This window comes from Penicillium soppii, assembly GCF_028829465.1.
Source record: "Penicillium soppii strain IBT 18220 chromosome Unknown utg000006l, whole genome shotgun sequence".
Classification (NCBI taxonomy): Eukaryota; Fungi; Ascomycota; class Eurotiomycetes; order Eurotiales; family Aspergillaceae; genus Penicillium; species Penicillium soppii.
The window spans coordinates 1,752,074-1,777,347 of record NW_026643236.1 but is presented as its reverse complement, the minus strand read 5'-3'; the positions used below and the strand labels follow the sequence as shown (position 1 = coordinate 1,777,347).

General features: G+C 49.4%; 11 protein-coding genes across 11 annotated transcripts; 8 read left to right on the top strand and 3 right to left on the bottom strand.

Annotated features, from left to right (window-relative positions):
• Positions 1-393: 393 nt before the first annotated feature.
• N7529_008017 (ATP19 family protein) lies at positions 394-808 on the top strand (the record flags this gene model as incomplete). Its single annotated transcript, XM_057243544.1, has 3 exons — positions 394-441; positions 542-669; positions 757-808. 3 exons carry the CDS (start codon positions 394-396, stop codon positions 806-808), a joined length of 228 nt encoding a protein of 75 aa, XP_057095082.1.
• A 730-nt stretch (positions 809-1,538) lies between these two features.
• N7529_008016 (uncharacterized protein) lies at positions 1,539-2,012 on the top strand (the record flags this gene model as incomplete). Its single annotated transcript, XM_057243543.1, has 1 exon — positions 1,539-2,012. One exon carries the CDS (start codon positions 1,539-1,541, stop codon positions 2,010-2,012), a length of 474 nt encoding a protein of 157 aa, XP_057095081.1.
• Positions 2,013-2,809: 797 nt separating this feature from the next.
• Positions 2,810-3,857, top strand: N7529_008015 (histidinol-phosphatase; the record flags this gene model as incomplete). The annotated part of the gene is made up of 3 exons (XM_057243542.1): positions 2,810-2,968; positions 3,026-3,562; positions 3,618-3,857. 3 exons carry the CDS (start codon positions 2,810-2,812, stop codon positions 3,855-3,857), a joined length of 936 nt encoding a protein of 311 aa, XP_057095080.1.
• Positions 3,858-4,434: 577 nt separating this feature from the next.
• On the top strand, positions 4,435-5,187 carry N7529_008014 (FKBP-type peptidyl-prolyl cis-trans isomerase; the record flags this gene model as incomplete). Its single annotated transcript, XM_057243541.1, has 6 exons — positions 4,435-4,562; positions 4,616-4,683; positions 4,764-4,824; positions 4,893-4,913; positions 5,032-5,073; positions 5,139-5,187. 6 exons carry the CDS (start codon positions 4,435-4,437, stop codon positions 5,185-5,187), a joined length of 369 nt encoding a protein of 122 aa, XP_057095079.1.
• A 238-nt stretch (positions 5,188-5,425) lies between these two features.
• Positions 5,426-7,656, bottom strand: N7529_008013 (putative triacylglycerol lipase (LipA); the record flags this gene model as incomplete). Its single annotated transcript, XM_057243540.1, has 9 exons — positions 5,426-5,571; positions 5,629-5,764; positions 5,832-6,118; positions 6,181-6,434; positions 6,483-6,573; positions 6,622-6,689; positions 6,766-6,884; positions 6,941-7,055; positions 7,127-7,656. 9 exons carry the CDS (start codon positions 7,654-7,656, stop codon positions 5,426-5,428), a joined length of 1,746 nt encoding a protein of 581 aa, XP_057095078.1.
• Positions 7,657-8,595: 939 nt separating this feature from the next.
• On the bottom strand, positions 8,596-10,497 carry N7529_008012 (putative LysM domain protein; the record flags this gene model as incomplete). The annotated part of the gene is made up of 1 exon (XM_057243539.1): positions 8,596-10,497. One exon carries the CDS (start codon positions 10,495-10,497, stop codon positions 8,596-8,598), a length of 1,902 nt encoding a protein of 633 aa, XP_057095077.1.
• An 809-nt stretch (positions 10,498-11,306) lies between these two features.
• On the bottom strand, positions 11,307-12,617 carry N7529_008011 (protein-degrading AAA family ATPase MSP1; the record flags this gene model as incomplete). Its single annotated transcript, XM_057243538.1, has 2 exons — positions 11,307-12,500; positions 12,552-12,617. The coding sequence occupies 2 exons, from the start codon at positions 12,615-12,617 to the stop codon at positions 11,307-11,309; spliced, it is 1,260 nt and encodes a 419-aa protein (XP_057095076.1).
• A 260-nt stretch (positions 12,618-12,877) lies between these two features.
• N7529_008010 (putative chromosome segregation protein (Pcs1)) lies at positions 12,878-14,555 on the top strand (the record flags this gene model as incomplete). The annotated part of the gene is made up of 4 exons (XM_057243537.1): positions 12,878-13,580; positions 13,622-13,792; positions 13,854-14,288; positions 14,338-14,555. The coding sequence occupies 4 exons, from the start codon at positions 12,878-12,880 to the stop codon at positions 14,553-14,555; spliced, it is 1,527 nt and encodes a 508-aa protein (XP_057095075.1).
• Positions 14,556-14,906: 351 nt separating this feature from the next.
• On the top strand, positions 14,907-18,087 carry N7529_008009 (mannose-ethanolamine phosphotransferase MCD4; the record flags this gene model as incomplete). Its single annotated transcript, XM_057243536.1, has 3 exons — positions 14,907-16,837; positions 16,889-17,124; positions 17,192-18,087. 3 exons carry the CDS (start codon positions 14,907-14,909, stop codon positions 18,085-18,087), a joined length of 3,063 nt encoding a protein of 1,020 aa, XP_057095074.1.
• Positions 18,088-20,406: 2,319 nt separating this feature from the next.
• farA (CeGAL family transcription factor) lies at positions 20,407-23,414 on the top strand (the record flags this gene model as incomplete). The annotated part of the gene is made up of 5 exons (XM_057243535.1): positions 20,407-20,456; positions 20,605-20,622; positions 20,712-21,631; positions 21,681-22,712; positions 22,825-23,414. 5 exons carry the CDS (start codon positions 20,407-20,409, stop codon positions 23,412-23,414), a joined length of 2,610 nt encoding a protein of 869 aa, XP_057095073.1.
• A 535-nt stretch (positions 23,415-23,949) lies between these two features.
• On the top strand, positions 23,950-25,194 carry N7529_008007 (uncharacterized protein; the record flags this gene model as incomplete). Its single annotated transcript, XM_057243534.1, has 3 exons — positions 23,950-24,279; positions 24,347-24,642; positions 24,693-25,194. The coding sequence occupies 3 exons, from the start codon at positions 23,950-23,952 to the stop codon at positions 25,192-25,194; spliced, it is 1,128 nt and encodes a 375-aa protein (XP_057095072.1).
• Positions 25,195-25,274: the final 80 nt, after the last annotated feature.

Sequence of the window (25,274 nt, the reverse complement as noted above, 5' to 3'; positions counted from 1 at the left end):
TAGAAGCATATACATTGTAGAGCCGTTACCAGAAATGTGTCAGGGCCGCATCGTTATTGATTTTCAACATCTCCGAAGTTTTCGGCTTCAACTTTGCTCTTCTCCGTCGGCTTCTTCTGTACATCTCGGTATATCAATGCCCGCTTGATCTTCATATGGTGACCCGTGACGTCTCCCCTTCCCCGAAAGACCGGGGATAATCGGATACACCCGGGTGATGGAAAATCTTACCTAATTGCTGAGTCAGATATTGCGTTCCGAAGTCAGGTGATACCTCTAACCTAATGAGGAAAGGCGGTCTCGGTGCCGACCTCGTCGTTTGGTCCAAGCCTGAGGATTCCGTCCACATCGCCAGTTGAACCTTTAGCTGAACCTCAATTCAAATCCTACAAAATGGTTGTCTACTACCAGATCGCCGGCAAGAAGGTCGGCTCCCACGTCGTAAGTTCCCATCATCCCCTCGCGCCCTCATCCCTTTCTCTCCTCGTGCCGATACTGCGAATCATGAAAGCTAACCGGGTCCTCGCTATCTTCGCAATAGCTCGCCATGGCCACCCTCGGCAGCATCTTCGCCGGTTCCTGGCTTGCCGCTGGCGGCGGTGAGAAGCCCAAGACCATCCAGGGCCCTCCCATCAACGCTTCTTCCAAGGACGAGGAGAACTTCATCCAGTATGTTCAACATCTTTTCAACCGCGATTCGCACCTCGGATCTGGTGAAATTCTACTCGATCATTATACTAACCAATCACTTTGAAGGAATTTCATGAAAGAGGTCGATGGCGGCGATAAGAAACCCGCTCAGCACTAGACAACCCCTCGATCCGGTTTTTATTGATGGAGCGATCATCTGCAGATAGGACTATGAATTGAACTATACTGCCCGCCCGCTAGCTCTGGTGCCATTTCTAGCGCGATGTATATCACCTTTTCGCGGCATTTTTGTGACGAATTTTCGAGCTACACGGACCGATCTTGGGATGCCGGCGGATGCGGTTGATCTGTATATAGGAGGCGTGTACGCTGCATAGAAAATGTTCCTCCTGACATCGGTTCCTCCGCCTGTTTTTCCATGTGTGCATCGACGGTCCACCGCGGAAGATGAAGAAGCGAATGGTGCGATCATATCTGATGCAATTTCACACCGGGCGGCTCGGAGTCTCTGCTATCACAAAATTCTTCTGGGATGTTTTGCCCAGCATGAAGATTGGGTGTCGGAGCTTGTGATAGCTTGCGCGGTCGTTGAAAGCACGTTTGTAGAGGCTTCGAGGACTCGTAGACAATTTGTGAAGCGTAAATATAAACAGCACCAAGAAAGCTACAAGTAAAACAACCTCAATTCCAAGGTTTCATACCAGAGCCTTACCTACATCATGCAATGACCATCGTTCACCGAGCTGATTTCCTGTGGTGCTACTAATTCGACCTAGCAACCTAAAAAAGCTCATCAGCCACAATCACTTCCCATCCGCAACACCTCCATAATAACCTCTTTCCAACAACTTTTCCCTTTCACCACCCACAAACAAACCAAAAAAAAAATGAAACCCCTCCCTTTCCCATTCCCCTTAAACATCGGCACAGACATCGTCCACATCCCACGAATAACCCGCCTCCTAGCGCGCCCAAACTACCTCGGCCGCTTCACGCGCCGCATCCTCTGCCACACCGAGCAATCAGACTTCTACACCCGATTCAGCGACTCCCTTGAAGCCCAAAAAGCCGCCCACCAACAACCGCCCCCCGTCCCGGCCGATGTAACGCGCTGGCTGGCCGGACGCTTCGCGGCCAAGGAGGCGGCGCGCAAGGCGGCACCGGAGGGCGCGGCTTCAATTGGCTGGAAGGATGTTATAGTTCGGGTTCAGGAGGATGGAGGTGCGTTTGGGGTTGGGGTCAGTCGCAGGCCTGAGATTGTATATCTTCCCCGCGGAGATGGGGATGAAGGGAGGGTTGCGAAATTGTCGATATCTCATGATGGGGAGTATGTTGTTGCTACGGTTTTAGCAGCTGGGTGATTGGGCTGTGTGCCGAACTGCTGGCTCCATGCTGGTGTGTTTAATTGCGTCGCGCTGTTGCTGTGTTTGGTCCAGCTCGTAGTGTTGGACATGCGCTCGACAACGGTTTATACCTGCCTCGCGGGAATCTCGCGACGCCAGTACTTTGATGCGTTATCATTGAAAGGTCAATCACCCTACACGAGATGGGTTTCTCATTCTAAGCCAAAGTTTTGCTACCAACGTGCCATCGGTCTCAATTGGCAGCATTTCAAGGCGGCTAGCCTGGAGCATGGAGAAAGGCCAAGGCACGTCCGCCAGACGTCCGGACCAGATGACCTTGGCCTATTCTCCCCTCTTTACATACCCTGCCGAGTACTCACCATCGGTGATCACAACTGGCTATAATCAACGCCACTGAAGGACTGAAGGAGAGCGCCGAAGATTTCGTTTCACCCTCCGCAACTCTTATCTTTGAGAAAATGAAATGAAATGTCCACGACAACAAGACGTGTGGACATCATTGAAACATTTATATACATGAAAATCCTCAAATCTTGGACTCATCTGTAGAGCTATAGTTTGCTTTTAGTCGGAGAAGCGGGGAAGAATCCTTATCGTCTATCAACCTTGACCTCGACTTACCTCGAAACACATGATTCAACCAATAGAGTAACTCCAAATAAAATACATGGGCCATTGTGAGTACTCGTGTACTTACCTCTCAACAGATCCCCTCTCAATTACTCCCTCACTGCTCACTCTCAGCACCCCGAGCTGCCCGATCTCTGCTAACCCGCCACCAGAGACCATACAAAATGCCATTCTCTCACCACAGCCACTCAGGCCAATTCTGCCCAGGCCATGCGCAGAACTCGCTGGAAGATGTGATCCAAACGGCCATCAGTAAAAAGATGCAAGTCTTCTGCCTGACTGAACACATGCCCCGCCATAAAGAAGATTTCTACCCAGAAGAAGTGCGCAACTGCAACTCCCTCCATTTGTTACGAAAGCATATATTAACCCAATTCTAGAATGAGTCCGGAAGCACAGAAGAAAGCCATGCAGAAAATGAAGCCGCATACTGGAAAGAAGCAGTTCGGCTGCGCGAAAAATATGCCTCCCAGATCAAGATCATTATCGGGTTTGAGATCGATTGGATCAGACCCGCCTCTAGAGATCTGATTGAACGCTCTCTTGCTCGGTTCCCATTTGAATTCTTCATCGGGTCTGTTCATCACATGCATACTGTGCCGATTGACTATGATCGGCCGATGTATGAGCAGGCGAGAGAGTTAGCTGGTGGGACTGATGAGCGCTTGTTTGAGGATTACTTCGATGCGCAACTTGATATGTTGCAGCAGTTGCAGCCGCTTGTTGTTGGTCACTTTGATTTGATCAGGCTAAAAAGTGATGATATGGAGGGCAGCTTTACGCAGTGGCCTGGTGTTTGGAGCAAAATTTTACGGAACTTGGATCTGATCGCTTCTTATGGTGGTATGCTGGAGATTAATTCGGCTGCTTTGCGAAAAGGGATGAGTGAGCCTTATCCTAAGGCTGAGATTTGCAAGGTGAGAGGGTGTTTCACATGTATTTTTCTCGGGTCTATGACTGATCTGATTCTAGGAATTTGTGGCACGGGGCGGCCGCTTTGTTCTATCTGATGATAGTCATGGCGTTGATCAAGTGGCTTTGAACTTCCCTCGCGTATTAGAGTTCCTGGGCCGCGCTGGTATCTCCGAACTTCATTACCTACAGTTGGGAAATCCGTCGGTGACTTCCATTGTGCCCGATGCTCGTTTCCCCCTAACACAGGTCGCGTCTATTTCGGTGGAGGAATTGGGCAAGATGGAATTTTGGTCATAGTCTCTAAGCTATGCAAATTGAGCTCGAGTTTCAGCCTAGCATTGATTTCCAATCCTATTCCGAATACCTGCATATACTTCCCCGCTATTATCCGGGGAGGGGTAAATCGAAGCTCCTTTTCCCCGTCAGAATCCGTGCAAATGACCTGGTCCTAATCCATTGCATGGGGCGTGGCTTTTCTAGATGTCCCAATCATTGCAGTAATCGCAGCCATGTGGCACAGGCGACTTCTCCCGGCAGATCATAGTGTTGAGGGCTATTCTTTCGCGCATGTAGTACTTAAGTAGTAAAGAGCATATTCCTAATCGGCACGCAATGCGATATATGAAAAGCGCCATTCTCTTATCGGAGGAAAATACAGGCAATATATCTTTAGAATTGAAAGTAACGAAACCAGTAGAGAAGACGCCAAATAGCTACCTACATACTCCGTACATAAATGTGAACATCATTGCATTCCGCCTTCGAGAAAAAAGTGGATAAGCCGCCCCTCCAAGCTCTCCCCTCTTTTCTTCCTCATTTTGCTCTTTACCTTTTGCAACACTTTGATTTACTATTAGATATACATCAATTCAAAATGGGCGTCGAAAAGAAGATTCTGAAGGCCGGTAACGGCGTTGACTTCCCCAAGGAGGGCGAGAAAGTCGCCATGCACTACACTGGCTGCCTCTACGATGAGAAGGCCGAGCACAAGATGGGCACCAAGTAAGTCAATGCCTCGGATCATTCAATATATATTCTAATCTATCTTCAAATAGGTTCGACAGCTCCCGTGACCGCGGCGAACCCCTTGCCAGCCCCATCGGTGTCGGTCGTCTCATCAGAGGTGCGTTGCTGTCTTTGCGCAAGATCCCAGATAGCTTGTTTAGGCTCCATTTCCCACACAACTTTGCTAAACTGATTTAGGTTGGGATGAGGGTGTTCCCACCATGTCTCTCGGCGAGCGTGCTATCCTCACTATTACTCCGTTAGTTTTTTTTCCATTTTTCCCTTGCGATACTTGTCAAACTCTGCTAACTCATTGTCTTTCAAAAGTGACTACGGTTACGGTGACCGGTACGTCCCAATCCTGGTTCAATTCTCAACCTACAACAGTCTTCAATACCTATACACTCATTGAATCTACACCTTCGATATCCGTGAGCTGGACCACGCTGACTTAAACTCCTTCTAGTGGCTTCCCCGGTCTGATCCCCGCCAACTCCACCCTTGTCTTGTAAGTATTCCATTGTCGTTAATATCGGATGCAACTGCAAAGATCAAATACTGATAATATTGAAGCGACGTTGAGCTCGTCAAAATCGGTACCCGCAGCGCTCCTCCCTCTTAAAAGCCAATCGCTGGTTCCCGCAAATTACAAAATGACGGATTGAAAAGGCCAAGTTTGGACCACAAGTACTTGTTCAATTTGATAGGCTACTTGGGTAGCAAATTTAAAGCTCAGTCTTGCGGTTCGTTAATTTGACTTGGTACTCAAGGAGAGTCAACTGAACTAGCATATATCTGCCATTATCTCTCGTTTCTGCAATATAGTAGACTACATGACCCAGTACCCCGCTTTTAACCCTCTACCTCACGATGCTATTGATATATTTGATTCCATCAGCGCGGTACGTATCAGCCTCAGCATAACTTTCATTCCGGGGCAGACGAAGCACGAAATTTGAGTCCACCGTTCTAGAAGTATATTTTGGCCATTTCGGGATCCCGGACACTAGAACGAATCAGCAACCAGCTTCAAACTCAATAGTTAAAGGAGGTGAATACTAACCACCATGCCCATTCGGGTCCAAATCCGCCACGAACGATGTCCACATCCGCGCTGCCATCTGCCCTAGTTCCAATCGCGCAGGGTCAGATCCCAGCGGTGTGATTGTTTGCACAGGGTTTGCAAAAACGAAAGGTATCTGTGTATCCAACATAGTCAATAATCACTTCCGAGATCCTTGATGCGCAAATCTAAATCAAACATACCTCTGCGAAATGCTGTACTCCAATGGTCGTCGAACTATTCAAGGTTGCCACATCCCATCTGTACGAAAACACACTCTCCTTGAAACTAGACATTGTCTGCGCTAGCATTCGTCGTGGCGCTACCATTGTCAGATCACCCGCCATAGACTCGTATCGCTTGTACATGAGCCCGAGGGAAGGCCATGTCACATTTCCCCAGCCGTAGGGACAGCCAATGGCTGAAATGTTGGGGTAGTGGGTTAGGAGCTCCGTGGCCTGGGAACGGTTGAGCACCCATCGCTTGGATGCTATTGCATCTTTTAGCATCTCATGCTATAGAGCTCGGGAATGCTGAGAATGGAATACATACTGGTCAATTGATCAATGCAGTCCTCATCGGTGTTTGTTCCTGTCGTCCCAAAACTGGTGCCTTCGTCGGTATTCGTGCCTAGCAATACAGGTACTTTGGCGAGTTTGCCTTGCTTGTAGCTTATCTGCGGATATTGGGTTATGAAGGATCCATCGATAGTTGCAAACCACTCTAGTCCCTCGAATGCTGCACTGTATAAGGTTGCGTATGGTAGCTCGCGGAGACATTGCAGGGTACTCGTGGAGTTGGTACAACTGTAGTATATTAGCTTCTGTTGGTAAAAATTTGTCTGATAGACATACCCGGCTCTTTCGACAATTCGGTCGTACATTGGCTGGTGCCATTCGGTGCCATTGTATGGGGGACCGACAGCATTCCCCGAGTCCATGATTGCTGGTTATGTTAGCCTTTAATTCGGAATCGATGATAGATTATGAATACCTGCTCTGAACAGGCCTTCATTGTTGCCATTGTTTGTTACCAAATGAGCACCAACACTATAAGCACCACTGTATGCCATATGGTAAGCATATCGTGAAAGAAAAAAAAAATGAAAAACACAAAACCTGATTCCAAGTAACTCACGCAGACTCGCCCCAGATAGTGATCTTATTAGGATCACCACCGAACGCTTCAATATTTTTCTTCACCCATCGCATAGCCGTGCGCTGGTCACGCAATGCCAAGTTGGTATTTCCCTCGGCCTATTATGTTGTCAATCAGACCCTTGAGTTTACGGGACATTTATCAATAGTCTTACCCTCACTTCCTCCGAGTCAAGGAATCCAAATGCCGACAATCGGTAGTTGATAGAAACGCCCATGACAGGTTTTCCATTTAAAGCGCTCTGTTCGACGATATAGCTCATGTTATACCTATGTGCAAGTTAGGAAAAGAGCACAACTTATAGATAAAAGAGATTCGGCTCTATTCATCAGTCACATACCTCGGATCAGCAGTCGCACCCTGCGTCCATCCACCGCCAAAGATCCAGATCACAACAGGAAGCAATCCTTGATCTTCGGTTTGAGGACGAATGATATTCAGATTCAGACAATCTTCATTTAAAGTGACAAGACCCTGATTTACCAAATTGGTAGTATCGGATCCATAGGCAGGGCAGTCGTGGCCATACTGCGTGGCATTGTAGTATGACAATTTGGCAGTGGTGCTTTGTGCAGTAGATAGGTCGTATACACCGGAGTTGCTGTCGTTGGATGCGTAGGTAGTCTTGAGCTGAGCTGGTGTAAAGCGGGTTGGTTCATCGGCATATTTAACGCCCAAGAACAGATCTTGATTGAATTGTGGAAGTGAGCGGCCCACAAATATTGCCTTTGCACCTGTATTGCTGGTTAGGGTTACTGTTGGGGGGCTAGATGAGGTTGCTGTTGCTTTGAGAGGATTGGCTATTACCCCAGAAAGGATAGCGAGGCACAAGGCAGAGCGCATTATTGGGGAGCGTGGTGCTAGCTGCATCTTGTATAGGCTGAGAACTGCCTAGCATGAGGCATTATAAGGACACGATCATTCTTTATATACTGTTATCTCTGCCAACCCATGGCCAAGTCCTTAGTTGCAGCTCATGGAGAATTAGGGTGATCCTCCCGTCCGAGAGATTGTCTTCAAATTAGACTAACCCCACCAGTAGAGAGGGATTATTTAGAAAGAATATATGAATGCTATTGTTTTCTTGAATGCTCATAGGTGGGAAAATAGAGCTGGGGGAACTTTGGGGTAAATAAGGTGGAGAGTGCAGCTCCCCACAGAACTTGATTTAATTGGTTCTTGGAATACTCAGTTTGTTGATTTTCATGCTTGATTCGGATCTGATGGTTGGCATAACTTATATATATAGTCTGCCAAACCGTTTAGTTAGAGTTACGGGAGGTTCCAAAGAGCAGCTTAACTACAGTAGGACATGGTGACATGATAAAGGAACCTCAAGATATCAGACTGCAAAGACAACGGTCTAGGAGAAGAAAGTATAATTCTAAATGGTGGAGTATCGGACTGGAGGGCCGTGGTATAGGAGAAAATGGCCGCCACCGTAGAGTACTAAAAGTACTGTACATCCATGCAAGGCGAAGACAGGTTGATTCAAATCTGCCCGAGGCAACAAATGTATCCCTCCATATTGCAGCACCGAGCATCCAATAGGACGAAGGTGCTACATGCAGAGAGATGGCGAGATAGCAAGATCAGAGGTGCCCTATCTCGTCTTTTGTGCATGCGATGATCCATTGCGGCCGAGTATTAGAGTGACCTAGCGACGGACAATGCCAACGCCATGGCAGAAAGAAACAAGCACCAAGCCGCTGGGGGGAAAAACAGGTGGAGAGAAATGCAAAGATTGTGAAGTTCAAATTCACATGGATCAACTCTTATTATGTACGCTTGGAAATTCAATCAAACACCTTAATCGTCCTTGGCCCGTTCGCCATATGCGCTTGAACCAGAGCCAGCACCAAAATCAGCTGCACGAGACCTGCTCGCTGCCACCACTGAAGGGCTATTATACCGGATGGATGAAGATGAGGACAATGTACCCTGTAACTCGGATCTCTGCGAAGCGCCCTTGAAGGGACTTGGAGAGTTCCGGCCGTCTACCACCCCATCGTCAAGTTCAATTAGGTCGTCCATCCGCCAGATGTTGCGTCCTCGGGTGTTGCCAGGCTGGCTTGGTGGTTGCTGGAGCTCATTGATGCCGGCCTTGGCTCGCGTTGCTACTTTGCGAACCCACCCCTCGAAAGCGCCGCCGATGTTCTCGAGTCCTGTCGATGCATTGGAGGTGACGGTTGAAGCGGACTCGAAAGAAGCTTTACGGGCATTGTCTGGGGGTGGTCCTGGTGCTAAGTTAGGCATGTGCTGTGCGAAAAAGCGGGTGAATCCATCTAGTGCGGGCCCTGGTCCGGTTGATGTGGGATCAAGGGTTCCCACTCCGGTGCCAGATAGATGGATACTACTGCGTTGGCGACGGTGCTGAGGACGAGTAGGATTTGTGGATTTCGGCTTGGATTGGTTGCCGTTAGGTCGAGTTCGTGGTAGTATGCCGAAGGGTGAAGGTGGAGGTGGTGACCCAGAGGGAGACGGGGGAGTGACTGTTTCTCGATACGAGCCCGGAGGTTCTGCATCCGAGTAAGATGTAGATTTTCGACGCGTACGAGGGAAAAAGCCCAATGCCCTTCGAGGAACACGGCCTATTTGTACTGGTTTGGGGAAACCATCCATCTGCACCCAGGTTTCGTGCTTCCAGACTTGATTGGAATCCGCCTCAGGAGTTGCAGATGTCTCCTGCTCTGTAGTCGCCTCGTCGGTATATGTATCTGTAGGGGCTATAGAGCTGTCACTTGGGTCCTCCGTGTCAGGGCTCAAAAGATCCACAGGCTCTTTGGGTATAGGGCGGCCTTTTACAGAGCACGCATCGACTGGCAGTAGAACGGTGTTTCTGCTCTGGATATCGTCATTAGGCCAGAAGCCGTTTGATTTACGGAATACTGCAGCCTGGCAACCGTATTTGATCGTTACACCGGTGATAGTATCTGTCGGTAGCACGTTATGGATGTAAGCCAGGGCGTCTTCGTCATGCCCGGGATCAACCGCTTGCTGTGAAGTGTCGCCAGAGTCGCGTCGTTTGTGTGTAAATGTGCGACTTGCGATCGAGTCACTGTCAGCAAGAAGGAGTGCCTCTCTTTTTTTGGCTTGAACCAGAGCTTGTCGTTCCTCCTTGGTCCCAGTCCCAAATTCTGGGGCGTTTGGTGCCGACGGACCCCACGTTGACCTCGGGGCACTCTTGATATATACGTCTGATCGCGATGGTTTCCTTCGCGTGTGTGTCTTTGTCGTATTATTTGAAGTGACTCGTCCTGCATCACTACCTAGTACTGAAGACGCTAGGCTTTGGAGAGAGGACCATGAGGAGTCCAGGAAGTCCGCAGCACCCCGCGATGATGTAGCCTTCGATGATCCATTCCAAGCAAATGAAGATGTCTCGTTGCGGCTACCTCGATTGGTTGATTCGGTGGCGCGGGACGGGTGTGTCATAGGAAGTGGTGATGCTCCACGGGATGACAATGGCGAGGGGGTTCTGCGAGAGCGAGTCGTCCCGATCTCGGCTGGTGCAAGAGTCGTTGATAATGCCGAGGAGAAAGGCTGGGAATCACTCTGGTAAGAATAGTTTGAACCATTATTGTCGTCGTCATCATCCATGAATGAAACTAAGCGCCGAGGGCGCGATCGGACTGTGGAGGTGGAGGTAGTGCTTGCGCTGACAGCGTTGGGGCCCGGGGAAGCATTGGCAAAGCTGTTTTGGGAACTCATTCCTGTTGAGTCCAAGGACAGTCTGCTTAATGTTGTGAAATAAATGCCCCCTTAGTAGTTTGTACCGCCAAGGCATCAGTTGCCATCAGTTGCTCTCCTAGTAACCCATTCGTCATTCCTCGGAGTCGCATTCGTAGGCTTTGTACGTGACCACGCTTTACTTTGACTATTGGTCAAAGTATTCAAAGTATAAGATAACAACAGAAAGCACAGAATGCGAGGTGAGGGAGGTTTCAAAGCCGATAGGAGGTCAGGGAGGGTGACAGTGTGACGATAACGACCCGCAAAGCAGAGTACAGAACCCTTGGAACGCGGAGTATCACGATTCGATAGGAAAGAAATAACAAAAATATTAGAACAGGATAGTTTAGCCGCAATTTGTACAAACCAACAATTGCTCAAGCCACGACGTAAGAGAGAGTTGCGTTCGGGGGGGCGCTGGATGATCGGCAGGTGACTTCGCCGCTCGGTAAAGTAGCGGTACATGACGTTGCCAGGAGAAAGCCACATATTACGTGTACCTATACATCCCTGTCAGGTACATCGTCTGATATAAATTATCTTGAAACATATATGTACACAAGAGGCAATAATTGTATTAAATCGCCTACATTTGAAGCAAAGATTGTACACATCAATTCTATGATCAAATCATACAGAAAATAGGCCAAAAGACAACATGGCCATTAAATCCAACGGCATTTCCAGCACGTAACGCCAAGTCTTCGCACTGCGGGACAAGGGACAAGGGAGGAATAGAGGAGTAGAGAAAGAAAGAGATTAAATTAATCCAAATGACTGGAAATCTCTCACTCTGGAGGCTCAGCCATCACAGAGTGTCGGGTCTCAGCTTCCGATGCAGCTTCGGACTCGGTGCTCCAGTCTCCATCTTCCTTTTCACTGACTTTCCCGGTTGGGGTAGGCAATGAAGTCGGTTGGGGAATGACCTTGACGCCACCAGCCCGAGAAAAGAAATCTTCCGTGCGCAGACCCCGAACTTCTTGGGGGTCCATTGCATCCATGTTCATGCCACTGGCCTTCTTTGTTCGGATGAGTTCCCGCACAGGAACCATCGCGGCATCACGACATGCTTCCTTGATATCGCTACCTGACATTCCAGCCATGGTCTTGACTAGGTAGTGTAGGTCGAAATTTTCCCGATCAACCTTGGTGTCTTTGAGAATAATGCCGAGAATGCGAAGTCGCTGGGCAATTGGGGGAAGAGTCACGGGGAATTTCTTGGGCATTCTTCGGAGAATGGCCTCATCAATGTCTTGAATGCGGTTCGTGGCTCCGAGAACGACAATCCGTTGTGGCTCTCCTGTGGAATTTGCCGATGTGAGACCATCCCAGTGAGTCATGAACTCTGCTTTCACCATGCCACTGGCCTCGTGTTCGCCACTTCTCCGGGTTCCGAGCACAGCATCGATCTCATCAATGAAGACGATAGCCGGTTGCAACTTGCGCGCAAGCGAAAACACGGCATTGACCAACTTATTGGAGTCGCCGTACCATTTCTCAGTCAATGTTGAGATGTGCAAGTTGATAAAGCACGCACCACTCTCGGATGCTAGAGCTTTGGCAAGCATAGTCTTTCCGCAGCCAGGCGGACCATATAGAAGGACTCCCGAGGGTGCACTCAGGAGAGACGATGTAGAGGCGTAGAGGTGAGGCATAGTCAACGGGTAAATGACAGATTCCTTCAGTTCCTCAATGATCTCTTCCAAACCACCAATATCTTCAAATGACACTGAGATATCATCTGGCGCAACAACATCCATCGCAATCGCTTGTTCGTATTGGTTCAAAGTAAGATCTCGCTTTCGTTGCCCTTTCCCACGCTTTCCATCATTTCCCCGAGAAGTATCATCCCCGTCATTCCCGCCTTCCAATCGACGTAAGATGGCTGCGGACTTTTGGCGCTGTTCTTCTTTCTTCTGGCTCTCCGGGTCGAAATCAAGGCGTGATATAAGGTAGCGAATGAGGAAGTATGCAGAGGCAGACTATAAACTGCGTTAGTAACATTGAGATAAATTACCAGATTATCAACTTACAGTGCCTGCTACCATCACCATTTCTTGGAAGAACTGCTGCCATCTCCGGCCGCCGGCTGAAGCCATGGTGATAAGGGAATGATTAGATAAAGCCTACCTAGGCAAGGATGGCGCAGAAGAAAAAACGATGATGTTTCAAAACTGTATATTAAAGATAAAAAGAAGAAGTTAATTAGACGACACAAGGATTAACAAAGTGAGAGCCGAAGCGCCGAAGATCAGTTGGCTCGGGAGTCACATGTCGTAAGGCGGAGAGATGTTGTTGTCCACCGGTCCGCGTTCGCGCCTAAGTATGCAAAGCACAACATCATCTTGTTTGCTGCACAATGCCCAAACGCAAAGCTACTTCACAAATTTCTGGGCTTATGAGCTCAGATGACGAAGACCTGATTCAGATGCACAAAGAAACAGATACCCACGAAGAGCCACCCGCCAAAAAACGAAGAGGCAGACCGCGTACTTCCAATGAAAATGTGACCGAAACAAAGCCTACCAAACCTACTACACGAGCCAAGAAGCAGCACGTTGCTGCTGATAAGACAGAAAATTCCACAGGGAAGAAGCCCGCCCGTCGAGGACGACCGAAAGGCAGCAGCCGTGTATCGCAAGACGCTGAAACGCCTGCGACAGCAGAGACAGAGGAAATGGAGCCTGAAGCCGCAGCGCCCGACCAGGAAAATGAAGATCCTCGCGCCCTAAAAGAGACAAAGAAACCACCAACCAAGGCAACTAAAGCCAAGGCCGCGACAGTTGCTACACGCGGTCGGGGACGTGGGAAGCAGCTTCAAACAGATGGTGAATTCGAGTTCACTCCGAGCGGTACGCGACACACAAGCGCCCCGGAAACCCGCGAAGAAGCGACAGAGCCCAGCCCTCTCTCTCGTGGAACACTCCGAGGGAAGAAGGTTCCCGAAGTGGAAGAAACACAACAGAATACGGAATCTGCAGCAGACCTCATAGAAGAGTCGGGCCCCCCGAACCTCCTCGCCTTTCAATGTCCCCGGCGAAGAACCGCTCTCGGATATCCATGTTACGCAACCCACAAGAGTCTCCCCGTAAACGCAAGCTAGGCGTCGACTCCGAACAGGGTGGTGATCCAGAGCTGAGGCGTAGGCTGGGTGAGCTTACCAAGAAGAATGATGCATTGGAAATTAAGTATCGCAATCTCCGTGAGATCGGGATCGTGGAAGCCAATGCCAACATGGAGAAGCTGCGAAAGCAGACTGAGACTATCACTACAGGTATGTCTTGTGTTGATCTACAGTACCAGGCAGATGAACTGATATAAAACTTTTCTCAAAGCATCCAATGAGCTGGTAGCTTCATTGAAAGCTGAGCTAGAGGCCCAGCGAAAGTTGGGCACCCAAAGCCGCGGGCTTCAGAAGCAACTCAAAGACCGTGATAGTGACGTGGCTCGACTGCAAGCCAATGCAGATGAAGCACGCGCCCAACTTGCCTCCGCGCAATCTGAAATCAAAGCCCTGCAGACTAAGCTGGCAGCAGCACGAAACACAGCTGCCAGTGTTGAGGGGGCGTCCAAGATCCCCGGCAGTGCCATCAAGGGTGGCGGCACCAACCGTGCAAATGCAGCTGCTAATGCCGAAGCGGCTCAGGCTGCTCAGCTTGCCCAGCTCAAAGAAGATCTCTACAGTGATCTAACTGGTCTGATTATTCGTGATGTCAAGAACAGGGATTCTGATCATGTATATGATTGTATTCAGACCGGAATCAACGGTAGTAAGTTGTCCCTTTTTACAATTGCCGATCTTATTCTAAAACCTTGCAGCTCTTCATTTCCATTTGGCGGTACCGAAGGAATCGGCGGATTTCAACAATACAGAATTCCAATACTTGCCTCTTTTGGATGCTAACCGTGATCGAGATCTCGTTAACATGCTGCCAGACTTTTTGGCGGTGGATATCACTTTCAAGCGTGGGCAAGCTGCCAAGTTCTATACGCGCGTCATTGATGCTTTGACAAAGCGGCGATCTCTTCCAGCGTAAAAGCAGTGCATGTTATTATATAGTGCTTTTATTGGAGTTTATTCATTTTTAGGAGTCTGTCAGAGGTTGGGAATGTAATGCTGATTCAATGTTCAATATTCTAAGTATTCATCTAGAGACAAGTGCAAAGTACAAGTAACTAATTGAAGTAGTAAACAACGGAGTGTACAATTAACAGCTTGTGATTGGCTCACCGCCAAGGTTCCCCCGATTGCAGCCAAAAAGTTGACGTGTTGCGTTTGACAGTTATGCTTCATATCACCTTTTCGTGATTTCTTCTTTGCTTACTTTGTGGCAGTGGACCACTTCCACTCTTTTGCTTCCCCAAAGTTCCCTGAGAGGAGAAACATCATGGCGCGTCTCGGCCGCGTCGGGTTTCTGGCCCTCGCAGTGGTCTTCCACTTGATCTATACATACTCAATCTTCGATATCTACTTCGTGAGCCCTATTGTGAGTGGCATGCAATCATATGGTGTCAAGCGACCCTCCGGAACCCCTGCCCCAGCCAAACGTCTTGTCCTATTTGTCGCCGACGGCCTGCGCGCCGACAAGGCTTTCCAGGCTTTCCCTGACCCGTCCCCGGACGCCGATCCAAACAACGACGAATTGATCCGTTTATCGCCATTCATTCGCTCCAAAGTCCTCTCCCATGGAACTTTTGGTGTCTCCCATACCCGCGTACCCACCGAATCCCGCCCTGGTCATGTTGCGCTTATCGCGGGCCTCTATGAGGATGTCTCCGCCGTCACTACCGGGTGGAAGTTGAACCCGGTCAACTTCGACAGTGTGTTCAACCAGAGCAGGCATACATGGAGCTGGGGAAGTCCTGATATTCTTCCTATGTTCAAGGAGGGTGCGGTGCCTGGGAGGGTCGATGCCGAGATGTACAGTGAAGAGGCGGAGGATTTCACCGTTGATGCAACGCATCTGGATACCTGGGTGTTCGACAAGGTCCATGGGCTCTTTGAGTCGGCTAAGACGGATCCAGAATTGGATCGCAAGCTAAGGGACGACAAGCTTGTATTCTTCCTCCACTTGCTTGGCTTGGACACTACCGGTCACTCGTTCCGGCCCTACTCGAACGAATACCTGCACAATATCAAAGTGGTGGATCGTGGAGTCCAGGCCGTTACCAAATTGGTGGATGATTTCTACGGCGATGACAAGACAGCTTTTGTCTTCACCGCTGACCATGGCATGAGTGACACCGGCAGCCACGGCGACGGTCATCCAGACAACACAAGGACCCCGCTGGTTGCCTGGGGTTCTGGCGTCGCTCACCCACAGTACTCGACTAGCGGGATTGCCACGGGCCATGAGGATGGGTTCTCGGCTGATTGGGGTTTCGACCAGGTCCGCCGCCACGATGTCGCACAGGCCGATGTGGCCGCCCTCATGGCATACCTCGTTGGCTTGGACTTCCCTGTGAACTCAGTTGGGAAATTGCCGCTGGAATTCATCAATGCGAGCCCCCAGGAGAAGGCGCAGGCCGCTCTCGCCAATACGCAGGGTGTTCTGGAGATGTACCGCGTCAAAGAAGAGCAGAAGAGACATGCCGTTATCCGTTATGTGCCTTATGAGCCTCTGTCTGGGTTCCACGAGAACTCCATTGAAGCTCGACTGGCAAGGATTGAGGCGCTTATCTCTAGTGGTGACCATGACCAGGCTATTTGGGTGTCTTCTGAGCTTCTTCGCGCTGCTCTTGAGGGACTGCGCTACCTGCAAACATATGACTGGTTATTCCTACGTACTATCGTTTCTGTTGGCTATCTTGGCTGGATCGCTTATGCATTGACTACGGTGATTGACCTGCATGTTCTGCATGGAACATCAGACACACACCGCACGACGGCGAGCATCTCATTCTTCTCTTCTATCTTGGTTGCCCTATTCTCAGTGTTCCTGTACCAGGGCTCGTCCTGGCGCTACTACTTCTATGCGTTCTTCCCGGTTTACTTCTGGGAAGAAGTATTTGCGCGTCGTAGGGCTTTGATTGCAGGACGTGAGATTGTATTGGGCCATGTGCGCTCTTTCACTGGATATCTCAAGTTTGGCCTTCAATTCTTGGCTTTCCTTGGTGTGATGGAAGCTATGGTTCAGTCTTATTTCCACCGGGAAATTTTCACAGTGTGCTTTGCTTTGGGTGCATTTTGGCCTGTGGTCCATGGCTTTGGCTTCATTCGCAGCCATGCAACTCTTTCTGCGACCTGGGCTCTTGGCTGTGGGCTAATGAGCTTGTTCACCCTTCTCCCGGTTATCAAAGTTGAAAACATTGATACAATGTAAGCTCTGTTCTCTGTCATTCTCGCTCATGCTTGACTAATTATGTGCAGTACTTATGGCGGCTTGGCCATGTTCCTTACCGGAGTCCTATATTTGCTGTTCGAGGATGCTATCATTGGATCCAGGGGACCAAATGCAATTGGTCGTGTCGGCTCACGCATCATCATGGGAACTCAGCTTGGCCTGGTTCTCCTTGCTGTAGTTGTCACTAGATCATCTGTGTTCTCTCTTCAGGCTCGCCAGGGCCTGCCATTCGGAAACCTCGTCGTTGGATGGGTTGTCTTTGGTAAGTGGAAATGCATTTCTTATGCCTTGCTTATGTCTTCGGTGAAGAGACGCTAACTAAGTTCTAGTGGCTTCCCTGACACTTCCATTCTTCCACCGTCTTTACCCTAACAGCAACTATCTCCACCGGCTCATGATCATTTTCCTGACCTTCTCGCCGACATTTATCATTCTCACAATTTCATGGGAGGGACTGTTCTACTTCGTTTTCTGCATGACCATTGTGTCATGGGTTCGTCTCGAGCACGCTATCTACGTCCACACCACAGGATCCAATGTGACCAAGCAGCAAAATGCTGGCGACAGCTCTACAACACAGCCCGCGAACACCGGTTCAGCGATCGTTGACGGGCAAACCTTTTACTACCGCGCCCTGACTCTGTCAGATGTCCGCGTGGCACTTTTCTTCTTCTTCCTCTTGCAATCCGCCTTCTTTAGCACCGGAAATGTCGCCTCGATCTCGACCTTCTCCCTCGACAGTGTTCGCCGACTGGTTCCAGTCTTCGATCCCTTCGCTCAAGGTGCTCTCTTGATCCTTCAAATCCTCATCCCCTTCGCTGTCATCAGTGCCAACCTGGGAATCCTCAACCGCCGTCTGGAGGTTCCTCCCAGCGCACTATTCATGGTCGTTATGGCCATCTCCGACATCATGACCCTCAATTTCTTTTACATGGTACGCGACGAAGGTTCATGGCTTGAAATTGGCATGACAATCTCGCACTTTTGTATTGCAAGCGCCCTCTGCACTTTTGTGGCTGGCCTAGAGTTCCTTAGCGAGCTCTTTGTGAGTGGTGTGCATTTCCCTGTGCTAACGGATGTCGGGTCCGCAGTGGTCCAGACCATTGACGACGCCACGGAATGTGGCCACGAGGACCGCAAGGAACCGAAAAAGTCTCAGTCCAATGGGGCCAAACAGTCCAAGTCCAAGCCCAAGGGACGAGGTAAGGGCAAATCAGCACGCTAGTGTAAGGAAATAGTATAATGCAAAGGGGACCCTACCCCCGGAATCGTACGGGACTATATTTATGTTTAATTGGGACATTCATGTATTCTATCGTCATTCTACATTCTAGCATATAGACTACGCTCGGAGATCCTGCTTTATCAGGCCGAGATCTGATCGATCCCGACCCAATATAATTTCCACGCTGCTACACCACTCCACTTGAAACCCCGACGTCTCCATCTCAGTGGACACGGACGCATAGTTGCTTCCGATACAACCGGTCACCCGAATCTCACGATGAGCCCTAAGGCACTCCCGCTTTACTCCGGGTGAACGGGCCTAGTCTGGTGCCTGACAGTAGTTGTTCCTTGCTTGTATCCGAATGGAGAATACGGTGCAGCAGATCTAGCAGGCGGAAATAGACTGGCGAGTAATCTCATTGGTCGAAGCTGGACTTGCCGAGGTATCACAGGCCAACGGTTGTTGTGGCTGTTCAGGGCTTACGATGGTCAATTGTCTATCATGTCACTTGTCATTTGTCTGTCTTTGAAGGATTCTGTGGAATCTTTATGGATTGTATTCCCCGTGGATTCCCCGCAGACTTCTTTTTCTCTCTGTTTTTTTGTTTCCCCCGTCTTTTTCCCCCGCAATCTTGACTTTGACTTTGATTTTGACTTTGACATATTGTAGATGATGACTTTGGGGTTCGGCTATAATGATCTACAACTATGCTATTTAGATTAATGTCTGAAACATGGACTTGTATCAGTGCGCAAATGTTGGAATTGATACTTCCAGTGTCACCTGCTCAGGTGGTACTCCTATGTGGTATATACATAACTGCATAGTTCATATATCCATGCGTTGTTTTCGGAAATCTGGCATTTAGTACATAATACACATAGATACTCGATAGCCAGTGTGTACCTGGACATGCACATAAGTCACAGGTCACACTGCATACTATAATGGCCCGTGTCCGAATCTGCGTTATACTCAAATTCCCGAGAGTCCGAATCATAAGGTCTCGTATAGTGTAGGTCGTCATTCGCTCACATCAAAGTACAATCGTGTGAAGCTAGCGCAGGATGCTAAGGGGCCAGCCATCACGGTGAGAGTGCTTTTCGGGGTGATCGTCCCGAGTGGAGGCTGAAGACTGGGGGAGTTGGCTATTTCCACGCGTTGTGGAGCAAACCCCTAAATAGGGTAAGTCGGCCTAGCGTCCCTGGGCCTTTCCATGGGAGACTTGTCTTATTTGACCAGGCAATTGCCAATTGCCAATTGCCAATTGAAATATGGAGACTGGAGGCTGGAGACCAAGACTGGATACTGGGTACTGAGTATGGAGAAATTCATACTGGAAAATGGCAAGCGTTTTGAGATATCTCATTCCAGATGTCTGGGTTTCAAGTGTTTCCCCTCTGTCGATCATTCCAGCCTTTTGGTTTCCTGCACACCGATTCTACTAAATTATGGAGTTAGCGTCAGAGGATGATATTTCCAATGGTCTGACAAGGTCTTCTTGGGCCCCTATTTGTTTGAATCCTTTATAAAGGTAGGCGGAATATCCGGAATGTGTTCAACATATAAATCAATCTCATTGGTCATATAGAATATAGAATATATAGAATAATAATCTACCAGAAAATCAGAGAAGAGAGAGTGTGTGAGGTGAAGTGAAGTTGCTGACCAAATTATCTGGGGCTAATTGCCACAGCCCAACGGTCGCTTTGATATTCTTCCAACTTCACCATCGCCCTCTCTCTCATTTTCCCCCTCTACTTTTATTTTCTGTGCCCTTCTATTCCGTATCTGTTCCGGTAATTTTTCTTATTTTCTTACTTTCTTGATCGCGTGGCGTATCCGGTTGCGCAGTCCGATCCCTCTCGGTTCTACTTAGGCCACGCTATATACCCTTACATATCGCTTCGAGCTTCTTCTTCCCTCCCCTCGAATAAATTTGGATGGAGATCGTGTGCAATGAGTACTACGACTGAATTCCAGACCGAACAACATTCGGATACGCAAGGCAGTCCAGCCCCGAGCAATGCGGGCTCAACGGGTACTTCAGGCATCACGGTGCGCAATGGGCCACAAGGCCAGCCGTTGAGTTTTAGAAGGTGAGAGCTTCTTCATCCTTTTGAATTTGTCGGATCGCGATATCAGGAAATCGATATACGGGATTATATGGAATCATATGGGGTTATATAGGTTATAATGAGCTATTGCTATGCGTGATATGCCCAGTCGCGGGGGTGCGGGCGCAAACCGGTCGTGACAGGGGGGTTTCGACTTCATCCCTGGAAACTTGCGAAGAGATTAAGCATTTATAGCGCGATGCTGACTTTTTATTTAATCTCAGACAACGTGCATCACGCGCGTGTGAGGTACGTCGATTTTTTTATGTTTCGAGGGGAACGCGACTCAGCCGAGGTTCTCACGCACCTCGGCTCTGTTGCTTATCGCCGCGCATAACTGCATGATGTATCACTTGGGATGAAAGCTGACGATCTCTTCTTTATTTTACTCAATTAGACATGTCATGCTCGTAAGGTGAGTTTCTACCCGGTCGCGTATCATTTTTTTTTATCTTTACCTTGTCGGCCACTAACCATCTGCTAGGTCCGATGTGATGCAGCTAGTCTAGGCGTGCCCTGCACCAATTGTGTCGCTTTCTCCATCGAATGCAAGATCCCCTCGCCGAAACGAAAGAAGACAAACCAGAGCAAAAGCAAGGATGATACCCGGTACGACGATAGTCCTCCCCAAAGCGCCTCATCGCTAGTCGACGCTGCGGTCGCCCACTTCCGGCCCGACACGGACGAACAAGCCGATCCTCGATCCGGCTCTATCTCTGCGCCCAGGGAACATGAACACGGATCCGAGTCCGATGAGAAGAACAATGCCTTCGGGTACCGAAATAACCGCATGGGGGTTGAAGGCATGCCCAAAACAGCCCTCTCCGAGGCCGAGGCCGCCCAACAAGCTTCGGTCAATAATGCCTATGCTCAATTTATGAAGCCCAAGTTTGCTCGAGCTCCGATTAAAGAGGCTGGCCGGGTCGCTTATCTGGGCGAGTCTTCAAATCTGTCCCTTCTGGTTCAAGATCGCCATGGAACAACGGATGTCGTGCACTACCCTCTCCCACCGAATATCAGAGGATCCCGTGCCCGCCTGACAGACTTGGATAACTTGGAGATCGATATTCTGCACCAACGTGGCGCGTTCTTGCTCCCGCCAAAACCACTTTGTGATGAATTGGTCGAGGCTTATTTCAAATGGGTGGCCCCGGTGGTACCGATCATCAACAAGAGTCGCTTCATGCGTCACTACCGTGACCCTAAGAACCCGCCCTCGCTGCTATTGTTGCAGGCGATTCTGCTGGCAGGATCGAGAGTCTGCACGAATCCACAACTCATGGATGCTAATGGCTCGACAACACCCGCTGCCATGACTTTCTACAAGCGTGCCAAAGCGTTGTATGATGCTAATTATGAGGATGATCGAGTCACTATTGTGCAGGCATTAGTACTTCTGGGTTGGTATTGGGAAGGACCTGAAGGTGAGTTTAATTCGTGTGCGTGAAATCTGTCTCTTCTAATTAGTCTCAGATGTTACCAAGAATGTGTTCTATTGGACAAGGGTTGCGATGGTTGTCGCTCAGGGCTCTGGAATGCACCGCAGTGTTGAAATGTCCCAGTTGAACAAACCTGACAAGAGGCTGTGGAAGAGAATTTGGTGGACCTTGTTCACCAGGGACCGTTCTGTGGCCGTCGCATTGGGACGACCAATTGGAATCAATACAGACGACTCTGATGTTGAGATGGTGACCGAGGACGACTTCATCGAGGATGAGCTCGATACCCCTGCTGAGTATCCGGCAGATCCAGTCCATGTCCAGTTCTTCCTGCAGTATGTCAAGTTGTGTGAGATCATGGGGTTGGTACTGTCGCAGCAGTACTCTGTAGCTTCCAAGTCCCGACGCATGAACGCAATGGACCTCACCCACTCCGACATGGCCTTGGCCGATTGGCTGCAGAACTGTCCCAAAGAAGTATGCTGGCAACGTTCTCGGCATCACTTTTGGGCAGCTCTCTTACATTCGAACTATTACACTACGCTCTGCCTTCTGCACCGAGCCCATATGCCGCCTGCCTCGTCCGCGCCCAATAATTACAGAGTGGAAGAAATGGCCTACCCTTCACGTACAATCGCCTTTCAGGCTGCAGGCATGATCACTTCCATTGTCGAAAACCTGCAGGCGCATGGCGAGATCCGGTATACGCCTGCCTTCATTGTCTACAGCTTGTTCTCCGCATTGATCATGCATGTGTATCAAATGCGTTCGTCGGTCCCTTCCATCGTCGCCACATGCCAAGAGAGAATCAACGTGTGTATGCTAGCCCTTAAGGATGTATCAAAGGTCTGGCTAGTCGCCAAGATGGTGAACACCTTATTCGAGTCGATTCTCGGAAACAAAGTGCTGGAAGAGCGACTTCAGAAGGCCGCCGGGCGGAGACACCAACGCACGCGACATGGCGAGGGCGCTGCTCCCAGGAGGCCCGAGCCACCAAAGCGCAAGTTTGATGACATGGACCTCGGCGTGCCAAACGGCGGCCCTACTCCACCCGTCTCATACGAGCGTTCCCGACCCCAGACTCCCGCCGTCACTCCCTCCCGGGAACTTAATCAACCCCCTATCGGCGGCCAACAATCCCCCTAACACACATCGCGGCCCTCATGACCCAATGACAGGGAACGGCAACTCGCGCGCCAACACCCGGCCCACGACCCCCTTCAATGGCCAATTCTCTCTCCCCGCCACACCCCCAGACTTCTTCCTCGTGACCCGCACCTCACCCAATCTCTCCCCCTCCCTCTGGGAGAATTTCCAGCCCGACCAGCTATTCCCAGACGGTACAGCCTTCTTCCCGGAATTAACCTCGCCCCAACCACCGGCATCCGTGGATCCAAACCTGCAGCTTCCACCGCAAATGCCCAGCATGCCGCCCCGTCCTCCAATGATGAACAACCAGCCCGTCCACGGCCGAACCATGTCCGTTTCACAGGGCAGTCCGCCCATGATGCCTGGTATCCCGGGGGCCATGGGTATGCAGCCTCAGCCTCCGCCACATATGTTCATGGAGGGCCAACACCAGCATTGGCCACCTATGCAGGGTCTTGATGGGACGATGAGTGGTGCCGCTATGGATGCTGCTAGTCAAGACAATGATACTTGGAGTAGTAGTTCTCGTAGTGGGCCTACTGCACCGACTACATTGAATGTCGAAGATTGGTTCCAGTTCTTTGGTATCAATGGTGGTTTTGGTGATTTGGCTACTTGATTGTCTAATCTTTTTTTTGCTCTATATACTTGAAGCTTTTCGCAAAATGAGTTTGGGTGGTTTTGGGCGTTTGGTTTTCCAGATCGCAGGGGGTCTGATTTGGGGATATCCAGGAGGAAGTAGTCATGTGTATTTTGTGTATTTTTTTGTCTCTTTCTTTTGTTCAGTATTGATGGGAAAATTGGGGCATCCAAGGAGTTGGAGTATATGTATACAAGTTTCGAATTGACGTACCATTTCTTCTGACCTTAACTAAGCCAATAACTAAGATAATGGTTATACCTCTCTATAACGATATCACAACCAGATTGGCCCGAGATACTATCAAAATCACCCCACACCACCATAATCATACCTCTTTATAATGAATGATTATTTGCTTATTGGGAAATCAACCTGTCAATCGTCATCAAACGCGTCGCGACCCCTGTAACCCCCCATTTACTGCTGATCTCGAAATTACTTAGTCTTCCTTTCCCAATTCACAATTCCCAACTCTCATTTCTTATGTCACATCTTTCTTTTTCCACCCAAAATGCCCCCAAAGAGAAAGTCCACCGACGCGCCAGGCCCGGCGAAGAAGTCGCGCGCAGCCTCCCCATCACTAGACGAGGAAAAAGACCCTGAGATAACAAAAATTCTCAACAAGCGCTGGTCTCGCGTTTCTGTAACACGCAATGCAGACGAAGGTTTCAGACTCGACAATCGCGATCCAGTCAAGGCTTTTACCTTCACCTGTTTTGGTCGCGCACCTTGGTTTTTCCCCGGGTACGAGGATGACGAGGAAAACGATTTAGACGAGAGCGACGAAGAATTGGAAGACTATGAAAAGGAGGAAATGGAGGAGAAGAGAAAGAACAAGGAGGTGAGTATTCCTTTGGTCTCTCTTGCAATATATCGAATATGGAATATAGGCACTGACGTTCATATAGGAAGCAAACCCCGCGTCTATACTCAAGCCTGCTGCTGAGTTCCCGGATGAGAAGTGGATTTTCACCCACGCTGGGATTCGCAGGTTCTCTGCCTATACTGCATCTACTACCGTGCGGGATGCGGAGAATTTCGGCTTGCAGGTCTACAATGATTCTTATGGCTATGGGATCATAGAGTTGGTTGAGAATATGCTTGTCGATTTTGAGGAGGTTAAAGCCGATTGGAAGAAGCAGTGGGCTGTCTGTGAAGGTGTTGCAATTTACATGCAGGGTGATACTATCATGCCTATGATTGGGTATGCCTCTGGACTTGATCCTAAAATTGAATTAGTACTAATGAAAACAGTTGTGAATGTGGGGATGAGGTCAACGAGCTGTGTCATGCTGTTGTTGACATGTTCCTTTCCTTGCTCGCTCAGTTGGAGCGAAAGGATTTGCTGAAACCTGACTCCGAAATCAAGAACATTGGCGCTGTAATGGGCTTGTTTATTCGCTTCATCATTGACGTTGAGGGCTCTGGTATTGACTGGGAGGATCATGAATTCAAGATCAAGGCATATGCGGCCAAGCACGATATCACGATCCATGGTCTGACTGGAAAGAGATATACGACACCGGCCAAGGAGGGTATCGAGCTTCCAGCGGCTACAGACAAAGACCCTTGGGGTTGGAACAAACTCTTTGGGAGTCTCCGGAAGGAGAAGGGTAAACACTTTGGCGGCGATAGCACAGATATTACCTCGTGGACACCTGCGGAGCGCAAGAACCATGCCTATGGTAGAAAGGATCCTTTCTCGGCGAAAGACCTTGCAGAGATCAAAAAGGGCGGTATCATAGGCCCGGCTTAAATGGAAAGAGGTTGTGTACATTCTCGAGAAAGTTTGTATTTATCTATCTATCATTCTGAGCTCTGCATACCAGAACCATC